This window comes from Condylura cristata, unplaced genomic scaffold (genome assembly GCF_000260355.1).
Source record: "Condylura cristata isolate star-nosed mole 26May11 unplaced genomic scaffold, ConCri1.0 scaffold00006, whole genome shotgun sequence".
In the NCBI taxonomy this organism is placed as follows: domain Eukaryota; kingdom Metazoa; phylum Chordata; class Mammalia; order Eulipotyphla; family Talpidae; genus Condylura; species Condylura cristata.
In genome coordinates this window covers 38,878,724-38,900,857 of record NW_004567107.1, presented here as the reverse complement: position 1 = coordinate 38,900,857, position 22,134 = coordinate 38,878,724, and the positions used below count along the sequence as shown (strand labels likewise).

Genomic DNA, 22,134 nt, shown 5'->3' with positions numbered 1-22,134 from the left:
CGCACACCGGCGAGAAGCCCTTCGGCTGCGCGCACTGCGGCAAGGCCTTCGCCGACCGCTCCAACCTGCGCGCGCACATGCAGACGCACTCGGCCTTCAAGCACTTCCAGTGCAAGCGCTGCAAGAAAAGTTTCGCGCTCAAGTCCTATCTCAACAAGCACTACGAGTCGGCCTGCTTCAAGGGTGGCGCCGGCGGCGGCGGCGGCGGCGCCGGCCCAGTACTGCGGGGGAATGGAAGTCCTAGGTCTCTCTGACTGAGCACCGCCCCCGCCTCCCTGCCCCGACATGGCTCAGGAGAAGATGGAGCTAGACCTGGAGCTGCCTCCGGGTACGGGCGGGAACCCGGTGGAGGGCGGCGGCGGCGGCGGCGGCGGGGGCCTCAGGAGGTCTAACAGCGCCCCCCTAATCCACGGCCTCAGTGACACTTCTCCGGTGTTCCAGGCCGAGGCGCCTAGCGCCAGGCGGAACAGCACAACGTTCCCGAGCCGCCCCGGCCTGCTGCTACCGGCCTCCCCGGTCCGCATGCACAGCAGCCGCTTGCACCAGATCAAACAGGAGGAGGGCATGGACTTGATCAACCGCGAGACGGTCCACGAGCGGGAGGTGCAGACCGCAATGCAGATAAGCCACTCCTGGGAGGAAAGTTTCAGCCTGAGTGACAACGACGTGGAGAAATCCGCCTCTCCGAAGCGCATCGACTTCATCCCGGTGTCACCAGCACCGTCACCCACCCGGGGAATTGGGAAGCAGTGTTTTTCACCATCCTTGCAAAGTTTTGTGAGTAGCAATGGATTGCCTCCAAGCCCTATTCCCAGCCCAACCACCCGATTTACTACGAGGAGAAGTCAGAGTCCCATCAATTGCATTAGACCAAGTGTTCTTGGACCATTGAAAAGAAAATGTGAAATGGAAACTGAGTATCAGCCAAAGAGATTTTTCCAGGGCATTACCAACATGCTTTCTTCTGACGTTGCACAGCTGTCAGATCCCGGTGTGTGTGTGTCTTCAGATACCCTTGATGGAAACAGCAGCAGTGCCGGATCTTCTTGTAATTCACCAGCGAAAGTCAGCACTACCACCGACTCTCCTGTGTCGCCTGCCCAAGCGACTTCTCCTTTTATTCCAGTAGATGAACTTTCATCTAAGTGATGAACCCACCCTTCCTGAGACTTGGTTTTGTTTGTTTGTTTTATTATTATTATTATTATTATTTGCAATGGAGAGAAAAATCAAGTTGGAGCAAGCACTGAACTTTGTCAATTAATTTGAGCTATTTCTTATTGGACCCTTTTTCCTTTTTTGGAATTTCCTGAAATGTTATTCTAGAGAACTTTTATGTCAGATTCCTGCAGATGCCCTTGAATTCAATGTAGTACTATTTTCAGACATTTTCCCAATAAGTGTGTTGAAGCATACATCTCTTACGCTGCTAATATGTCTAAATACATATGTTATCCCTTGATTTTTTTAAATAATTGAGAGCTCTATTTATTTATGGGATTATTAAGTTCTGATGAAAATATAAATGTTGAATTAATCAGCATAGTAAACTGATGTTTTAAAATTCCATACTTCATGCCCACACTAATTTTTAATGTTGTTATCAGTGATTGCTAATTTCTATTTGATGAAGAACAATAACCTATCTATTTTAAAAATATGTTAGTTATGACATAACAATCCAGTGGTTGTCTATTTTACCCAGGAATCCTTGGATATTAAATTTTCTGGGTACAGAAGTGGATGGTGGTGGAATGATAAAAGAGCAAAATAAAGTTTGCAACAAATCTTTTTAAAATTAAATATACAAAAGTAAATGTATTTAAGAAAAACTTTCTAATGAAATTTTAACAATTCTAAGACTTACAAATATACTGTACAGAAAATGGAAATCTCCTTTTTCTTTTTAACTAGAAGGTGCATTCTATTGCATATAATCCTAAAGTGAAATGGGACAGTGCCTTGCATTCTCATCCTGGTGTACATAGGTTGAGGCCTGGTTCTTTAAAGAGCTAAAAGAGTTAAAAGTTTTCAAACGTAGAAAATGTATGGGAGCCTTGTTGAACTTCATCAGAGCACCCAGGCGGATCAGATGCTCTCAATCATTGATATGCTTTAAAATACCCAGCAGTGCCTCAGTGAAAAACCTTTGTCAATGAGGAGCCAGTCAAACTTTTGGCTGCCTTTCTGTTCTGCCCATCTGTCACCTTCCTAGTTTTCCCTGACTCAGGAAGGAAGCAGCTGTTTCCTTGCCAACAGGTCCTTCCTCTCTACCTCCCAGCAAACTAGGGCATCGTCAGTTAGGCAAAGGTGTGACTCAGATTTCTGACAGTGAGCAACAAGAGGACTGTTCCAGGAGCCTCTGTGGTGAAAGCTGCAGCTGAAGTTGACTACCTTGAGGAGGATGTCAGTTAATTAAGGTCAATGTCTTAGAAAATCAGTGGAGAGTCACCTCAGTAAATTATTTGACTTAGGTTTTGTTAAAAGTAGAATGTGAAATGTTCTTTTTTCTGTCTTCAAAATTCAGACAAAATATGAAACTAATGAAAAACGTTTATGTTATACTTCCTATACCTCCTAGATCTTTCTTAATCAAATAGATATAAATAAATAGACAGAGGTAATCAAAGGACAAGGGGAGAAATAAAAAGACTAAAAGGGAGAACAAGATAAAAGCTCTGGCTTGCTTTTTCAAGTTATTGCCTACAGAGATTAACAACTATGTGGAATTTCTGCAACTATAACAATAAATGGAACTGGTCAACATTTGACAGTTGCTTCAAGAATTCAGTGAAATTACATCGAGGGTAAGATAACCACAGGTTTAAATTCTCTCTTCCGGGTTCATGTGCTCCACTTCTCACCTTGCTCCTCAAATTCAATCTTAGGGGTGCAACTTCCTCACCTTGATCTACTGCTTCAGATGTCCTTAACCTGATCATCTTCAAAACAAAATTTATTATTTTCTCATTTAACCCATTCTTAAATTACCTAAGTTGGTTTCATCACATCTGATTTCCTAAACGAAAAATCATGGCAAGCATCCTTGCTTTCCCTTTTCTCTCCCTGTCACATTAGCTTAACCACCTAGACCTGTCTACTTCTGAAATGAATCTTAAATCTGCCCCTTCTATAGCCTCAGATGTAGCTTAAGTTTCTGAGTGATCTCCCAGTCTTCCCAGTGTTTTTAACCTCACTTTGGTCTTCACACTGCCTCTAAAATGATCTTTCTAAAATATAAAATTGATTTCTCCCATTTGACAGTGGTTTGCTTCCCTGTTCCTACATTTTAGGAAATGCTTTCTTTAACCTGGCATATGATGAGATCCTTTGTAAACTGGCTATATTCTAAAACACTTTATCTGCTCATCATATCTCAGTACACATCCTTCTTTCTTAACCTGTAAACACTAGACTAGATCCTCTAAATATTTTTGTACCTTTAGATAGTTTCCTTCTTCCTAAAAAACCAATTCCTATCTTTTGCAGCCAGGCAAATGCTGTGTTTCTTCTTATTTCACATGAATGTAACTACTAAAAAATGTGTCCCTGCTAATTATACAAATATTTAAACAATGCAGATACAGTAAAATATTTTACTATGTGTAATTTCTCTTCCCATAAGTAATTTCTGTTAATTATAAGGTATACAAACTTTGCACTTCCCTGTACATCTCTATATAAACTCAGGAAACCAACATGTCATTGACATTTCCTTTCTTTCCCTCATATCTAAACATCAAGTCTTACTTGATTTTATCTTCCAGAATCTGTCTCATTTTTATCTCTACTGCCACCTGATCTAGGCTACCATCATTTCCCTCTTAAGCTTCTACAGCAGCCTCCTAGTTCCTGCTTATTGCCATCATACTCATCCTGGTCAACTACCCATTCATTCTCCAGGTAGCAGCTAGAGTAATCTTTTTAAAACTGCAGCTCTCATCCGTCTCTCAGTTAAAAGGTTTTGATTTGCTTCCCATTGTTCTCACTGCATACCAAAATGTGTTCCTTCTGTCTAGGAGGCCATATGAGATCTGGATGTGCCTCCCTCCTCTTGTTTTCTGTGCCCCACCCTCACTGGCTTGCTTCCTTCTTGTTAAATCCCTGTTCTTTCCTACTTTAGCTCCTTTTACTAGATCCATTTCCTTGAAGGTACAGAGAAGCCTTTATCTGTAACCTCATTGTTCCATATATGTGGTAGTTTTAAGTCAGATGAAGCTCTATGCATTCATATAGATAATATGCATTATATTATTTATAACTTAAATCGTTAATTACTCTAGGATATAAAGGCTTAGCTCATGTAAGAATGATCTTCCAAAAAAAAACTTAATATATTAGTCGTGCTAATCTATAAATTTTGTTAGAAATCTCAAAACACATACTAACATTCAGTTAAAGTACAGTTTGTCATGTGTAACAAACCTCTGTAATTTTTCTTTTATTATGTTTGAAAGCCAATAGAGATGGAAAAAATTAATTACTGGTCACCAGATTTTGTGACTGCTGTTCATCAGAACCTTTGAGCATACTTACAAGGTTGTTTATAATCAAGAATAACCTGCATCAGGATATTAGGTTGCCTTCAGTGATTCACATTTATTAGTTTAGTCAGTTATATAAGGAGTAAGAGACCATATATTTGGCAGTAAAATGGGACCTGGCCAAGGCCTGTCAGGAAAGCAGGAGTGCAAATTTTTTTCTTATGAACATGTTTATAGATGGATGGAAAAAGTTGGAGGATCTAAGAGAGAGATGAAGATGGGAGAATAGTTGCCAGAATAACAAATCAAAGGAGATATGTTAACCTTTCTATGAAAGAATAGAAGAAAGAGTTGGCCTTGGGAAGTATATATGGAAACGTTTATTTCTTTTAAGCTAGGAAGGAGAGTAGAAGGCTAGACAAAGATATCAGTAATTATTGGCTTGATTTGCTTTAGGAAGAATTTGTGTTGAAATTGGTTATATTTTCTAATTACTGAGGAGTCTAGAATAACTGAGGGTGGGACAGGAGTAGATCTGGAAGCTTGAGTAAAGTAAAGGTTCTGTAAAGGTGCTAGTTAGGAGTGATTAAGGGTGAATAGAAAGTTTATGGAGCCATTTTGGATGCCAAGTTACTGTTGTATGGCAGCAATATAAAAAGAAGTAGGTTGGATTGACTAAGTCTGAGAAATGGTTAAGTAGATGCTGGGTAAATTCCTGAAGCCCTTAAGGACTTTTCTGAAAATATAATAGATTGGTTGAGTGACGCTTTCAAGATGGTGAATGAAGTAAGCAATGAGTGATGCAATAGGCCGTTTTTTTTTTTTTTCCTCAAGGTTTTGCTGTTAAGCCATGACAAAGTGTGCAGAGAATCTCTCTGTGGAACTCTTGCAGTGTTGCCCATCTTTTGCCAACGCTGTCTTTTTGTTTGCTTGTTAGTTTTAACTCAATGAATCCCAAATCAACAAACCTTGAATTACATTACTTGATAAAAAATTTGAGTCAAATTGTTCACTATAGACAAGATAAAGTTCTTTGTGCTTTCTGTAATTTACCCTCCAAGTAAAAACTTTTCTTAAAAGTTGAAGTGACCTTTATATGAAAAATACGTGTTTATGTGTCAGGTAATGCCTTAGGTGCTGACCTAATGTGTCATTTCATTTTATCTTCATTACTGCTGTATAAGGTAAGTGTTATTTTATCCTCAGTTTAGAAATGAGGAGAGGGAGGCCCTCCCTGGTGGCACAGGGGGTTAAAGCACAGCACTAAGAAGCTTAAGCCACTTCGGCATGATCCCAGCCTACCCTGGAGGTGATCCACATGGCGAGGCAGACTTCTCCTGACCCGTCCACTGCTCCCCTCAGCAGTGTACTTCGTTGTTCTGCCTGTCCTGCTCCCCACTCTGTCTCTGGTGACTCCTCTCACCCTCCGCATCTCCAGCCTGTACCCCAGTTCTGTATGAGTAAATAAATCTTTAAAAAAAAAAAAAAAGATGTGGAGAGGGAGACACACAGGTTAAATAACTTGCTCAGGTTCCTGGAGATGGGAAGGAGGTAGCACATTGTGGTTAAGAATGCAGACTGTGGACCCTTTGGGGTGGTGCATGGGTTGAAGCGCAGCACTGTGAAGCTATATGCAGCCACTGCAGCATGAGTTCAATTCTCCAGTCAGGGAGGAGACCCTCATGGTGTTGCAGACCTCTCCTGACATGCCCCTGCTCCCCTCAGCAGTGTACTTCCTCAGTCTATCTGTTCTGCTCCCCACTCTGTCTCTGCTGAATCCTTAACCCCCCGCACCTCTGGCCTGTACCCCAGTTCTATATGCATAAATAAATAATTCTTTAAAAAAAAACACTGTGGGGCCCTCCCTGGTGGCGCAGCGGGTTAAAGCACAGCACTGAGAATCTAGAGCCGCTTCCACATGAGTTCAATTCCCGCCTGCCCCGGAGGTGACCACATGGCGAGCCAGACCTCTCCTGACCCGCCCGCTGCTCCCCTCAGCAGTGTACTTCGTCCATCTGCCTGTTCTGTTCCCCACTCTGTCTCTGGTGAAGCCTCTCACCGCCCCTGAGCCTCTGGCCTGTACCCCAGTTCTGTATGCACAAATAAATAAATCTTAAAAAAAAAACAAAACACTGTGGAGTCGGTGGCTATGGTAAAGATTAAATGGGTGCTGCGTGTACAGTCTTCACAGCAGTGCTTGGTAGTTTCTCAAAGTATTGACCATCTTGGTATGATGGCAGTAGTTGCCATGTCACTAGCATGGATGGGCTGAGAAACATCTTTTCTCTGTTATCCTTGACTGATGGAACTCACTTTCATACTCCGTAACTTAATACTCTGCCTTTCAAGTCAGCCTGTCCTTTTATATGCTTGGTGTTTTCAGTGTTAGTCTTTCTTATTCTGAGCCTTTTTCCTCTGTAATAGTTACCATTTAATTCAAGCCCATCTTTCTAGAAAATGCAGAACAAACCTTATTTCTCTTTTTTTAGACGGTAACCCCATCACAAATCAAATGGACTCCAGTGTGATTATGTCATCTTTTGGATTTGAGCAGACTTCCTCAGTTCATGCTCTAGGAAACAGGGCCTTCATTGCTTGGCAGTCAAGATTTTCATAAGACTATGATCGTTTTAGGTGTATTTGCCTTCCCCATGAGGAGAGGAAGAGATGGCCTGTACCATAGGCCACTGTCAGTGCACCTAATAATTAGCTCTCATAATCATTGAGTCTGGTCACTCAGTGCTTTGCATGTGTATACTCACTTAGGCCCCATGACAGCCCTGTAGGAAGGAGTATGGTGATTGTCCCCACTTAACAAATGAGAAAAGTATATCTCATCATGAGATGTACAAATACATCTCAAGTTCCTACTTTCCATTTTTTGCTATTTGAATTTAGGTCCTTTTCATGTTTTCCTTATGAACAGACTTTTTCCTAATTAAGTTCAGTTCTATTTTTCAGCTCGCTTGTGCAGCCACTTCTATTTGGAATGAAATGACATGTTTAAGTTGATGACTTTGGACATGATATATTAGTAGATGCTATTGAGAAGGTTTATTACTTTGCTTTAGTGATTGAGGGTGGTATAAAACTAAATTTTGTTTTATATATTTTTAAACTGATTAGCTACTTGAAATAAGAAATCCGAAGCACATTTTACATCACATTCTTTTAAAATTGCTCTGATATATTTGAGTTATCCTTGGTAGTCCTTAGGTTATCACTCCTAGAGAAACAAAAGCAAGAACAATCTTCATTCACCCTTTCCCCTCCCCTAACCCTACAAATTAAAAATATATCATTTTTAGCAAAAAAGTAACAGGATTTAAAGAATATTACATAAATAACAACAATCTTCTGTCTTTCAATGTTAGAAGCTCTCCCCAGGGCATAGAGATTTAAATTCAGTACAATTGAGCAATCTCAGAAACTATTATTTAACTTGATTTCATAAAAAGTTCCTTCAGTGAGTGAGGAGAATGAAAAATGAAAACTCCCTAGTGATTATATTTTAAACTGGGGCTTCGACTTCTGGTTTCACAGTGCCACGTCCCTGCATTTTGAAACAAACCATAAAATGCCCCAGTTTGTTCCAAAGAGTTAGTATCACTTTTAGAAGTTCAATAAATCTGTAGAACCACTTTGAAAGTGACTTTAGTTCTTAATGTTCCTTGTATGTGAAAATAATCTTTGTAGGCATCATCAAATACTCAAGGCTTGAGCATGTAAAACTTGCACATTTGTGTGTGTACACACAGTGCAGACCTGCCTCACTCGTGTGTTTGTAGAGTCATATTTCACTCTCCAATTTCAGATTTCTTCTCACATTCCCCTCCTCAGTGTTTTTAGATAGGTAGGTTGATCTTTGTAAATGAGCACACACACGTGCACACACAAACATATCTAGGCACAGTTGGAAAAAATGGTATTTGGTATCAAATTTCTAAATTCCAAGTACTGCTTCAAAAGAGAGATGGGTGTTTAAAACTCATCCTTGGATTTCCTTGTGCTCGATATCTACATTTTCCTTTTATTAGGTGTGACAGTCATTAACAAATACTAAGGCAATATGATTGCAACTAGAGAACAGAGAACCTAGTGCTTTTATTTACCTGTGAATGTCACTGCCGGGGGAATTCTGGTTCTTTTCCAACTGTCTGCAGTGGTCTTCCAAACAAAACTAACATCTAAGGCTTGGCCAGCAAGACATGTTGTGAAAGACAATTGAGAAAGTTCTTTTGTGCCCTCACAAAGTAAACTGGTTGATTGGGGTAGTGATTCCTGTGATTCAGGCATGTCCTCCCTCTTACTTTATTTATTTTTTTAAAGATTTGTTTATTTATGCATACAGAACTGGGGTACAGGCCAGAGGCTCAGGATTCACCAGAGACAGAATGGGGAGCAGAACAGGCCAACTAACTAACAAAGTACAGTGCTGAGGGGAGCAGCAGGCAAACTCATGCTCAAGTGGCTTTAGATTCTCAGTGCTGTTCTTTAACCTGCGCGTCACCAGGGAGGATCTCCCTCTTACTTTTATGGCAAAGAATGATTTCACTTTTGCAATGCTAGGAGGATTACTGGAACTTAAGAGTGACAAATAGCTATTGACTGTTGGTGTCTTTTGGAAAGAATAATATGAGATGCTCAGGAGGGAATGGGAGTGAGTAGATGATGGATGGGTTGGGTATTTCTTTTGATTTGTTAACCCTCTCTTAGATAATCTTTGTGAGCTCTGCTCAGTATAGAGTGACATTGATGGTGGTTTATTTCATGAACGATGTTTACTTTTGTTCTGCTCCATCTGGGATTTGGCATTGAATCAGAATGTGTTTTAAAATTTCTTCATGCTTCTTTCTCTGAGTTTTCTTTTTGAGGGGTGGGGGTTGGGAGGGGAGAAGACTAATAATGTTGATGATAATTATCAGGTTGCTTTGAGTCAAGAATTTGAAGCTTTACCTAAGCTTTTTGTGCTGGGTTTCTAGCTCTGAATTAAGATTCTAATCCTATCTATCTAGTCATTCTCAAGACCCATTTTTACCACACTGCATATCACCAGATATTTCTAAACTGCAAACCTGAAATTCAGCTTAAAAGGATGCCCCTCCCTGGCCCTCCCTGGTGGTGCAGCGGGTTAAAGCACAGTACTGAGAAGCTAAAGCCACTTCCACATGAGTTCGATTCCTGCCTGCCCCAGAGGTGACCACATGGCGTGGCAGACCTCTCCTGACCCACCCGCCGCTCCCCTCAGCAGTGTACTAAGTAGATCTGCCTGTTCTGCTCCCCACTCTGTCTCTGGTGAAGCCTCTCACCGCCCTTGAGCCTCTGGCCTGTACCCAGTTCTGTATGCACAAATAAATAAATCTTTAAAAAAAAAAAAAAAAAGGATGCCCCTCCCTGGTGGCGCAGCAGGTTAAAACACAGCACTGAGAATGGAAAGCCACTTCCACATGAGTTCGATCCTGGAGGTGACCCATATGGTGTGGCAGACCTCTCCTGACCTGCCCACTGCTCTCCCCTCAGCAGTGTACTTCGTCGATCTGACTGTCCTGCTTCCCACTCTGTCTCTGGTGAATCCTTTCACTGCCCTTGCACATCTGGCCTGTACACTAGTTTTGTATGCACAAATAAATAAATCTTTAAAAAAATAAAAGTATGCCCCTTAATTTAAGGATTAAATCTAATTATGCAGTGTGCATGAAGGACTTCTCATACCCTTGAACTCTAAGACTGTGGTCATGCTGCTGTCTGAGTTTCCAAAGCCCTGCTGCTCACATACACTGTCAGTATGTATAAGTACAGATAAGTGTAAATATGGATAAGCTGTATTCTGTGCTTAGAGTGGCTTCCCAGGCTTCTTTCTTCATAGTCCCCACCAACCCCCTCTCCTTAACTACCTTCTTAAAGTTTTAGCCCAAGGGGTACTTCTTCTGGAAAGCATTTCCCTACCTCTCCAGTCCTGGGGGCTTTCTTTTGCAATCTTCTTATACCCAGGCTTCCTGCTCCAAAGGCAGCTAACAGGTAGAATTGGCTTTGTGTGGTTCTTGGTTTTTTGCCCTGTACAAAAACAAAACTCCAGCCTTTTACTTCTATCCCTGATGCCTGTGCATGGCACACTGTGGTTACTTAGATTTAGATTGAGTAGCTGATTCATGGATGAATGATTGGCACAGACTATTTTTTTTTAAAGATTTATTTATTTATGCATACAGAACTGGGGTATAGGCCAGAGGTACAGGGGCAGTGAGAAGCTTCACCAGACACAGAGTGGGGAGCAGAACAGGTAGATGGACAAAGTACACTGCTGAGGGGAGCAGCGGGCGGGTCAGGAGAGGTCTGCCACACCATGTGGTCACCTCTGGGGCAGGCGGGAACCGAACTCATGCAGAAGTGGCCTTAGTTTCTCAGTGCTGTGCTTTTAACCCACTGAGCCACCAGGAAGGGCCAACACAGACTATTTTTAAGGGGAAAGCATGAAGTAAGATGCTTAGTGGAACAAGTCTAGCCACATGGCTTGGCTTTTCATGGTTTGCTACAAGGCTAGAAATCCACTCCTTTAACACTTTTGTTTTGAGCACTTATTATGTGCCTCCTACTGATGAATCTCTGAGGATACATAGTCTGGCTTTTCATGGTTTGCTACAAGGCTAGAAATCCACTCCTTTAACACTTTTGTTTTGAGCACTTATTATGTGCCTCCTACTGATGAATCTCTGAGGATACATAGTCTGTACCCATGTGGAGCACACATTTTGTTCACATTAAACAGAGGAGGGAGAGGTGCAGTGAACATAATAAATAAGTTATATAGGTTTAAGAAACAGCAAGATGAGAATGAGTAGAGCAGAATTATTGAAGGGAAGAATAGCTGGGTGTGGGGGAACTTAGAGAGCTGGGCAGGGATGGAAGTTGTTGCAAACACAGAAGACAGGTTCTTGTGTGTGACTGGAGAATGTTCGATTTCTTTGTGGGAGATGGAAAGCGCCATGCCAGGGCATCCTCATAAATTCAGCATCAGTTTTCTCAGATTTCAAAAGGAATACTCTTGTTGTATTGACAGTAGGCTGTAAGGGTCAGGGCTTAGATGAGCATGGTAGCACTGGAGAAGGAGACACATGGTTAAATTCTAGGTAGATGCTGAAAAAAGAGCCAACAGATTTTGCTGACAGATTTAAAGTTGGCATAAGAGAGACCGAAGCTAAGGATAATTTCAAGGTTTGGGCCTGAGCAACTGGAAAAATGGAGTTTTCATCAACTGAGATAATAGTAGGATTTTGAGGGGGAGGCATGTTTTGGGTATGTTAACTAGTCTTTGTTAGACATTCCAGTAGTGTTGTTAAGTAAGCAGCTAGACATCTGAGTCTGGAGTTGAGGAAAGAAGTCTGGGCTGGAAGGACACAATTGGAAGTACACAGACCATTCGTGATGGTATTTAAAGTCAAGAGTTAGTAAGGTCACACAGCATCATGAGAATGTGTGTAAAAGGCAGAAGAATCAGAACTGAACGTGGCAGCACTTTATAACATGAAGAGACCAGGGAAAGGACATGGAAGGAACAACCAGAGATGCAGGAAAACCAGTAGGGCGAGTTGTCCTTGAAATTCAGTCAAGGAAACGAATGGGAGAAGATGGAGCGATCGTGTGTCCAGCAGGTGTGACAATCATTACACACTAGATTAGTAGTGAAAGTTACAGAGAGCCTAGCCAAGATTCCCTCACTGTAGCAGTGGACACGAAAGCAGGTTTATCTTAAGAGGGGATGAGTAGAACTGGGGAGAGCAAGAAGGCTGAAAAAAGAGATTGACTTCCTTCAGATCCTTGAGGAGAAGGAGGAACAAAAGTAAAAGGTCTCTCCTCTCTTTATGGGAAAATTGTTTTTAAGCATTTCACAATACCCCTTTATATATATATATGATCATAGCATAGGGAAGAAAAACCAAGGCCAAGTGAAACTGTTTTCTTTCTTTTTTCATTTTATGTGTCGACATTAGTTTGAGGGAGGAAATGTATAAGTAAATGTTTTACTCTAAACACAAGTAAACTGTTGAAGCTACAGGTTTACTGGTTCACATCCTTCATGAATCTGTCTGGTTCATTTTATTCTCTTGTCACCTATTTCTTTTGATGGCCTTTTTCCACTTATAAATTGAAATTTAGCCCCACACCCGTGACACAATTATTTCTGTAAGTTTGGCCCAGTTTCTTAACCCAGAGACGTTTTCTTCTTCAGTGAGTGCTATGAATTTTTGTAAGTAGTTCATTGTGCTCTTGGGTTTTATTTAGGGATAGAATTTTTTTTCCTTATTCCTTTTTAAATGTATTGCAAACAGTGGTGAGAGGAGAGGACCAGAAATGATAAGCAAGAAAGAGTGCTTTCTTCGCTTTGAATTGCTACAATTCCAGTTAATCATAAACTACTGTCAAGTTTATTCTTTTGGATTGGGCAGTCTGCCTCAGTCCTGTATAGAAGAGGACACAGGGACATCCAAGCCATATTTGCACCCAGGAGGGAAGAATGCCTTTTCCTGGAGCCGTTTTTCTCTTCTAATACCTCCTTTCTGTCCTTCAAGACTCCAGTCAAGCACTGCTATTCCATGGCGCTGCCTCTGGTTCTTCTGGCTCTAGGTAGTATTGGTTTCCTCTGAGTCACTACCTACTGCCTGTAAACTTTAGTTTGTTGGTGGTGGTGGTAGTGGTGGTAGTGGTGGTGGTGGTGGTGGGCGTGTGTGTGTGTTGGGAGAAGGGTAAAGCAATGTACCATGGAGTGCCATGGTTAAAAGCACAGCCTCTCCCCACTGATAGAACTGCATTTCTGACCCAGCCTTCCTTCTTCCCAGCTTTGTGATTTTAGGCAATTTCCTTAATTTTGTGTGTCTTTATCTTTTCACCTGTTAATGGAAGTAGTTCCTACTTCAAAAGCAGTACAGGTGAAAGGGGGAAAGCCATGTAAATTTATCAGAAAAGGCCAAACTTGAATAAATTGGGATGTGTAGAATATGCATGAAATGATCCCCTATCTTGATGGCAGGTTTCCGAAAAGGGACGATGGCTCATGTATCTTTCCACATGCTAGTTCTGATTTGCAGAAAGAACATAGTAAGTTTGTATTAATGATGATGGATGGTGCTACGGAAATGTGGAAAGTTTGCCCATGGAAAACTGTGCTACGTGTCATAATGTATTGCACTGTTACCCATGAGTGAGTGTTTTAAGCTTTACAGAATCTACCAGGCTAAAACTCTTAAAATGCATAGCCTAGAGAAATGATGTTGCAATTTTGATGGTATATGAAGTGAGTAAGCTTTCTTTTAGTTTTCCTAACCCTCAAGATAATTGCTGGGTACTCCCAGCCCCGCCCTCCCTCGCCCCCCCCTCCCCGCTTCATTTACATGTTTCACAGCCTGGAATTCAGAAATCTGCTTTAATTTTAACACAATCAGATTCTGCATAATTAGGAGAGGAGGTTTAAGTAACATTTGCCTTTAAACAACCTTTCATAAGCCATGTATTTAATAGTGTGAAAGAAGATTAAAAGGAAAAAAACCAAATAGGCTGAAACAGATTATACTTATACTTTCTAATGATAAAAGCTATACAAGTTCATTTTAGAACCTTAGAGAATTCCAATATGCAATATAAAGTAAACTTCACTGCAATGCCATGTTTACATTCCCAGTTATGTTGTTCTAGGCATGTTCTAAGATTACATATATACATATATATGTGATTTAACACAAATATGCTATCATACTGGCTAGTCAGCTCTGTAAATTTTTTTTCCCCTTGTAATAGCAGTGAATGCTTTACATATGTTTTATCATTTTACTCTCTGTGATTGGACCATATTATAGCTAACTATAATTTTGGCTCTTCAGGATATATTCAAGTTTTTCTCAATTAGAAACAATGTCCTATTGTATATCAACAATTAAAATTAAAGATCCAAGATTTTCTTTGACTTGCCAATATAAAACAACTGGCAAAATTTCAGTTCAGTTTGTCCATTTTCAAGACGCCTTCTAGTAAGTTTTAAGTGCTGTAACTGATAAGGCTTCTCTGTGATAGAAAAATAGTAGTTCTCTAAACATGTCAATTTTAGATATTTTCATGTACCATCCATTTCCTTATCTGATCCAAACTGGAGAGTTTTGATAATGTCATCAGTACAATGTTGCTCTGAGGTCTCCATCTCTTAAATAGACCCATCTGTGATTCAGGGTTAGTAAGGTTAATAGCAGCTCAGTTATTAGTATACTATTATGAGTGGAAGAAAGGCTTGGTGGTTGGGGGGGGTGGTAAGAGAGAGAGAGAAAAAAGGCATGAAGATGGTGGAGAAAGCTAGTTATATAGCTGTCTGCCACACCTTTTTCATGTTGTAGCAACTTAGGATCTTAAGATCTTTTCCACCTTCCTAGCTATAGCAACTTAAGTTCTTACAATTTTAAAGTCAGTCATTATTGCCTCTAGCCATCCATTGAAACATCTCAGAAATTTTTGCATTAAATCTATTTCATATACCAAATGACACAAAAATCACTTGAGATGTTATGCTTGACAAATTAGGAGTATAAAATGTGGTCACCAATTATTTTGATGAAGGAATATATAAGAAGAACTAATAGAGGTGACCTAATCACTCACTGTGTATCAGGCACTGTGTTAAGGCCTGGGGTTACAAAGAGGAGTAAACAAGTACTAAATTGCTCTTGGTGGGACACACCTATCTAAAAATTACAGTGCTTTGTTGTGTTATATAATAGCCATATATATTATATATATTACTTTTTTATGTACAGCTACAGGAACTCAGAATTTGCAGGGAGACAAGGGAATCCAGCAAAATGAACGTATACCAAGGACAGAGTATGTTCTGGTACTTTCCTGCAAATAAGAATTGCAACACTCATTTAAGACACAAAGGATTAATTCCTAAGTGTTTAAAAGTATCTTTAGTAATTCAATGTTTTATTATTTCTCTGTATTTCTGGTTTTTAAAAAATACCTAATCTGATACTGAAAGAGTGCATAAAGTGGACATGACTGAATGAGGTGGTCTTATAACTTCTTTCCATCTCAATGGCATGCCTTTTGCCCTGTCTTGGCTTTAATAACTTAGATATCATGGCTGAAAATTCACGAAGAGGTAGAAAAAATAGACAAAAAATATAAAGTTCAAATTTTTTACTAAATTTTTCATGCTATTATTTATACTCCAATATATGGTCCAGATCACTGTGTGTATCTGTTGGTCTTAACATTGGAAAAGCCTTTGGCTGTACATGCTGAGATTTCAAACAGAGTGGATTTATAGTGGAAAAGGACCAGAGGTTTAGACTAACTAGATATGCTGTGAGACAGCCATAATGAACTTATTTAAATATTTTCCACATTAAATAAGTCATGTAGTACTGTTATGGTACTGCCATGGTTTTTCTTTTTTTTAAAAAATGGATTTGCATCTGTGAGGTTTTGTTTTTTTTTTTTTTAAAAATTCTCCTTGTACTTCCACAGACCAGCTAATGTGAATATTTGAAAAGAAAAATCTTTTAGTATCTAGATTTAAATTTAATATCCTCTTAATGTAATAATTCTTTTATTTTTACCCTATTTTACAAGGTAGAACTTTTTTTTTTAAGAAGCTGCATAAAAGTTTAGAATTTCTAATGTGATTGTAATGTTCACTTGGAAAACATTTCTTGAGCACCAAATGTGGGCCAGACATGGAGTTTTCGTTAAGTTTAATCTCTAGTTTCTCATAGCCACCATGTTAATTCCCTGCTCCATGGAGTTGCTACATAGTGGGAAGGAAATTATGAAGTAGCTACCAATTTTACTAAGCTTAGGAAGAAAATTGGTGAGAACTTGAATCACATGACTAGGGTGATCAGACAGGAGTAGAGGTCAGACAGGATGGTCAGCATGCACAGAGCCCTTGATTCAGGAAGAACTTGGGGCATTTGAAGAATTGAAGTGGTTTTACTGGGACTGAATCCTAGCAAGTAAGGTAGAGGAACAGTGAGTTTGGAGAGCAGAGTAGGCAGATCATACCAGTTCTTTCAGGCCAGGAGAAGGCATCTGGATGTGACTCTAAGTGCACTGGAAAGTATGAAAAGATTTTATATGAGGGACAGTGTGAACCTCTTTGTGGTTACTCTTGTCTTGTGGGGACTGGAGACAGGACAACAGCATAGGCCGAGATGCTGGGGATGGGGCTGTTGGAGGAAAGGTGGTTGTGAGTAATGAGCAAGACTTAGGGAGGTTCAGTGAGGCAAGGGAGGAAAAGGAAGTCAAGGATGATGCCTCGTTTACTGGTTTCAGTAAAAAGCAGAATAGAGTGACACTGAATGAGATGTGCAGGCAGCAAGGGCAGAAGTATATGTGTTTGTTTTCTTTTTAGGGCAGTTATATCTCAGGTGCTTGTGAGAAATCAACAGGGAAATATCGATGGATATATGTAAGTCCAAAGCTAAAGAAAGATGTGTGCTCTGGCTGCACTTAGAAAGTGACCACCTGCCCATCGGCCTGTTGACTTTGACAGATTCTGTAGCACATGTGGACTATAATTGAGAATACCAAAACTATCTTCTGTTCAGATCCTTCGTTCTGGGTGCTGACTTCAGGGCACTGCCAATTGTGATAGCCCCTTGCTGACTCTTTTGTTATTCTCAATGCCTTCACAGGACACACAAGGCCTTTTCCACAGAATGATCAGATTCATGCCAGTCCCTTCTCCAACATACATAACCCCTTTTCCCCACCATGATTCAAAAATGACAATGTCCAAAAGACACCATGTCATCCCAGCCCCATGCCTTTGTAAAAATTACCCCTTGCCCTGGAAACACTCTGGCCTGTTCATTGCTTAAGATATGGCTCAGGTAGGCATCAGCCCCTCAGAGGTGCCGCCCCACATCCAGGCACGTGCCCCTTCCTAAGCAACTGCATCCACCCCAGCCAAGAAGTGATCAGAGTTTCATGATGGCTGACTGGCCTTTCTGCCTCTAAGGCAGCTTTACTCTTAAACTTATGCAAGTGGGCCCCACCCCAAGGCAGCTTCTGCTTGAAAGGACCCCACTGTGACAGTGTTCCTTCCCCATGGAGCAACAAGCCTGAGAAGCCAAGGGGATATGCCCAGCCGGATTCCATGTAACCTTCTTTCACCACACTCCATGAGAGTAGGATCCAGAATTTTCTGCCCAAATGACACTAAGCTTGCTTTGAGGATCCGGGACCTTTGTCACAAGTTCTACCTACTGAAGGGAACTATACCGTTGGCCACAAAGGGTGATGGTGAGCAATGAAGGCCTGTTGAGGTCAGGAACGTGACTGGGGTGGGAGGGTGGGGGGCAGGGAATTCAGCAGACCAGGCTCAGGACTAGTCCATTCTGGCCCAGGCTGCTGAGGCATCTGAAAATTCTAAATCCAAAGTCCAACCTTCCCACATCAGCTTTCTTTAAGGAACTGAAAACAGTGAAAAACAGCTCTGCTGGTGGGGGTGGTATGTGTGGGCAGCAGGTGCCCGGTTTAGGCTGATGAGTGAGGAGAAACCTCAGAGCATATGGTGTGTGGGCTTCCACTTGTTCTTTTGCAGCCTGGGCCCTGCAGCTTCCGTGGGAGGGGCCTTGCCTCGACTCACAGTGCTTGAGGTTTGGGCTGTGCCTCTGTTCCCGCATCTGTGCAGCGCCTGAGCAGACACAAAGGTTTGCTAAGTGAAGGAGCAATCCAGCCCTCTGTGAGTTCTCCGGCCTCAGGATGCACCAGGGAAACCTGGAGTCTTTGCACTCCCTTGGACCCACTACTCCCTTCTTTCTGATGGCACTGGACTCTGGGACCAGCCTCTCTCAGCTCTCCATGCCTAGATTCCGGGCCTAGAAGATGCAGGGCTGTTATTTGTGGTTCTGAAAAGATGCCAAAGGGCAAACAAAGGCTGCTTTCCACTCCTGCACTCAACTGCCAAGTCCTGAAGGTGCTGGTGAAATAGTGTTTTTGTTTTTGTTTTTTTTTTAAGACTTATGTATGAATACAGAAATGGAGTACTGGCCAGAAGCACGGGGTTGGGGGGAGAGGGCTCACCAGAGACAGAGTGGGGAACAGAACGGATGGATCTACTGAAATACACTGCTGAGGGGAGCAGTGGGTGGGTCAGGAGAGGTCTGCTATGCCATGTGGGTCAGCTCCCTGTCCAGGGATCGAACTCATGCTGCAGTGGCTGTGATAGCTTCATGATGCTGTGCTTTAACCCCTTGCACCACCAGGGAGAGCCTGAGATAGAGCCTTTTCTTTGCAAGACTGAATCTTCCCACAGGCCATAAGTTTCTCTCATTTTCTACAGAGGATTAGCTTTTGCCTAGTCAGGAGGGGTGCAATTTTGTCATTTAAAGTTGCCCTAAGCTTCCCAAGGTCGTGGATATTTGGGTACCCCAGTTTAAATTCTCTGCTACTGTTAGGCTCTGAGATTTTGTGTGATGGTCTTTACACCTGCCTCTCCTTTGCCTCCCCTAGAGTTCCAGACAGTAAACTGTTGACCCAAGTCACAGATGTCCATGCCCATTCCTAGTGGCCCAGCCCTCTCTCAGTCAATACCTACTGCTACCACACAGGTAGACTGGTTCACTGTTTCCTGCCATCTGATATGGTGAAATGAAATTGTGTGGATGGGCGATGGGAGTTGGTGGCTTTACTTGAGCCTAGGAGATTTTTGAGGAAAGCTTCCCGAGTTGCCTCTCCAAGGGAAGGCAGCAAGTCTGGGCAGGAGAAAGCCTGGAATTCCAGGGAGACTTAGCAGTATTAACACTAGCAAAAGGGCACATAGCTTTCCTGTTGGATTGCTAATAACCACAACAATGTTAGATCCTTCCTGGATTTATTTCAATTGACCTGCAGTTAAGAATTAGATTTATTCTATTTCTTGGTGCTGAGAAAAGAAGGTACATTTAGTGCTGAGATATCACACAGTGTGAGGCAGCCTGCAAGGTGTGTGCTTTGGAAAATATATCCTAGAGCTAGATGTTTGGGATTTCCCCACCCCCCACCTTCAAAACCATAGGAATTAGCAATCTGATAGTAAGATTAGAGCTTCTCCTGTGAATTCAGTATGCCATTTGGCAAGAAGTTTTGCAGGAGTGGACAGAGTCTCATCCAACAGAAGGTGGAAATCCAGAATTATGATTTTGCTTAAAGGTAAGAAAGGTGGCTTTGTAGCTTACACTGCCATAGCCAAGCCCAACATTTTCTGATTTTGCCCAATATTTCTGTAGTAGCTATGCTTTGCATTTCTATTGATAATTTTTAAATTATTCCAAAAGAGACTCCATTTGAAGAAACTGAAGGAAATGGAGGAAGGAGAGGAGAGGGAAGGAAAGAGGGACAGAAGAAAGCCAGCAAGCTCACATGGTAGTATTTGGGATGCTACATTTGTCACAGTCTTAGTTTTCATTTTATCACTCTGAAAAACCATCATTTATTTCCCAATACTAAAAGCAAGGAAGAAGGAACATTTATTAAGCACCGACTTAACATGCAAGGAAAATAAGACATTCTTTCTGTGCTCAAGAGAGCTTAGTTAAGAAGTGTGACAGGCATACTCATGTCATATATACATTCATTAAATTCCCAACTTGTAAATCTGTCTATGTGCCAGCCACTTTGCTAGGTTCTATGATTTACAGTTGAATAATAGAGACTAGTGTACTGAGAGGGCTCATCATGTAGTGGAAAGAAACATAAAGTAATTATTGTTTTATATAGTCAGTAAGGGTCACAATAGGGGCTGGCTGGGGCTCCCCAGGGTAGGCACTGAACTCTGACGAAGGTGCTTAGGCAGGAGGTGAGGCCTAAGCAGGCCAGGAAGGAAGAGGTGCTGTGGGGGAGGAGGCAGCAGCACCTCAGGCTCTGGAGTGAATACAAAGGCGGGAGACATAGAGGCAATGGGAACTGCAAGTCATTGCATAAGACTGCAACCATGTTGGAGGCTGGCAGGAGGAGAGCTGAGTCAAAGAGGCCAGGTCATGTGCTAAGGACTCTAAGTTCCTCCCTGAAGCAGTGGGAAGCTACTGCAGGGTTTTGAAGGAGAGTAGCATAGACAGATTGGCGTTATAAAAAGGTCTCTTTAACAATAATGGGCCCCAGCCAGGCAGACTAATTAGGAAGCTGAGGCAGTAATCTGTGCAAAAAATGAAATCTCAGTGAGGATAAAAGCAGGAAAAGTGTTGAGAAAGAATTGGAAACAGAACATTAAGTGGATCAATTGGAAAGAACTTGACTAGACTGTGAGATCAGGTGTTGAGGAGGTCAGGATGGCCCCTTGATATCTGACTTGGGCAATTTGGAGGTGATAGTGACATTCCCTGAAATGGCGGGATATGATTAGTTGTCATCAGCACATATAGAATTTGTAGTGTCTATATAACAGGATCTCTGAAAGTGATTGAAAATACACATTAAAGTTTTAAAAGAAGATGCAGATTCAGGAGTTAGTGGAGAGGTTTGCAGACCTGCCAGTTGAACCATTGGTAGTAGAACGGTTACTTAGAGGATGCAAGGATACTGAAGGCCATGAGGAAAATGAATATTTAAGAGACAGACAAAGAAGTGGGAGTTGGCCCAAGGGAACAAGAGGTAGGAGAAAATCAAGTATATTCTCATCTCTCTAGTCTGCCATCCTTGGAAGGAGGGGTAAAGAGCAAAGGACAAATATCCATGCCACCTGCCTTTGCCCCTCTAACAAGTTTTCCTGGATGTCTCATTCTGGGAATACAAGTTTTTAGCCAGGCTCATTGCCCTCGTAAACAGAATAAGGGCTTTGTAAGGAACATGAGGAAAGGTATTTGGGGTAAGCAAATGATGTTGACCATGTGAGGGCCTTGGTGAGAAGGATTGACCATGCCTCAGTACCTCAGCACCACCAAAGCCCACCATGTGCAGGGTACGCTCAGGTCAGTACTTCAGAGGTGTCCAGGAAGATAATGAGTAAAAAGTCTCAATGGGTCCACATGTGGCTGGTGGGGGTGGGTGGAGGGGGAGCGGTGAGGCCTGGTGGCTGTGTGATTAGACGTGAGTGGGGAGAAAAGGTGTGCTCTAGTCTTTAGAATTTGACCTTGAGTGTAAGAGTAGTAAGGCAGGGTAAGAGGGGGAACATCAGGGTGAGGGAGAGGTGTTAGAAGGCTCTCTAAGGGGAAAGCACTCACCTGCTCATATTGTCAGGGTGAGTCTAGGTGAGAGAAAGGCTGGCAATCCAGAAAATAAGACTGATGGAGGGATCTAGAAGGTGTGTGCTGGAAGGAACATGGAACACATCTTAGAGAGGATTGATGCCTAGGGCAGAGAAAGAATGGGACTAGGTGTTAGGAGTGCACAAGTAGGAAAGACTGTCCACCCATCTGTGAGTCAGGAGGCAGGAATAGAGACTGTCAGGTAGGGAACTTACGATAATAACCAGGTCTCAAGATAAGCAATATCATAGCCATGCAGAATGGCTAAGAGCCCTGCTTTGTAACAGGATAGGCCGTGTGCTCACATCTGGTTCTGTCACTTGCTGTGTGAACTTGGGTGGGTTACTTACCATCTGTGCCTCAGTGTCCTCATGTAGACAGAGGATTATGACAGATGACTGTTACTTGGAGTTTGGGGGAAAAATAAGAGTTGATTCTCATAG

General features: G+C 41.8%; 2 protein-coding genes across 2 annotated transcripts in view; both read left to right on the top strand.

Annotated features, from left to right (window-relative positions):
* PIP5K1B (phosphatidylinositol-4-phosphate 5-kinase, type I, beta) overlaps nucleotides 1-22,134 on the top strand; it is a 269,554-nt gene that overhangs the window by 71,807 nt on the left and 175,613 nt on the right. The window lies entirely within an intron of this gene.
* FAM122A (family with sequence similarity 122A) lies at nucleotides 7-5,709 on the top strand. Its single transcript, XM_012721524.1, has one exon. The coding sequence runs from the start codon at nucleotides 286-288 to the stop codon at nucleotides 1,147-1,149; it is 864 nt and encodes a 287-aa protein (XP_012576978.1). The 5' UTR covers nucleotides 7-285; the 3' UTR covers nucleotides 1,150-5,709.

Bases quoted from the DNA above. Each gene is read 5' to 3' on its own strand.
- FAM122A (XM_012721524.1), top strand. From the start codon at position 286: ATGGCTCAGGAGAAGATGGAGCTAGACCTGGAGCTGCCTCCGGGTACG.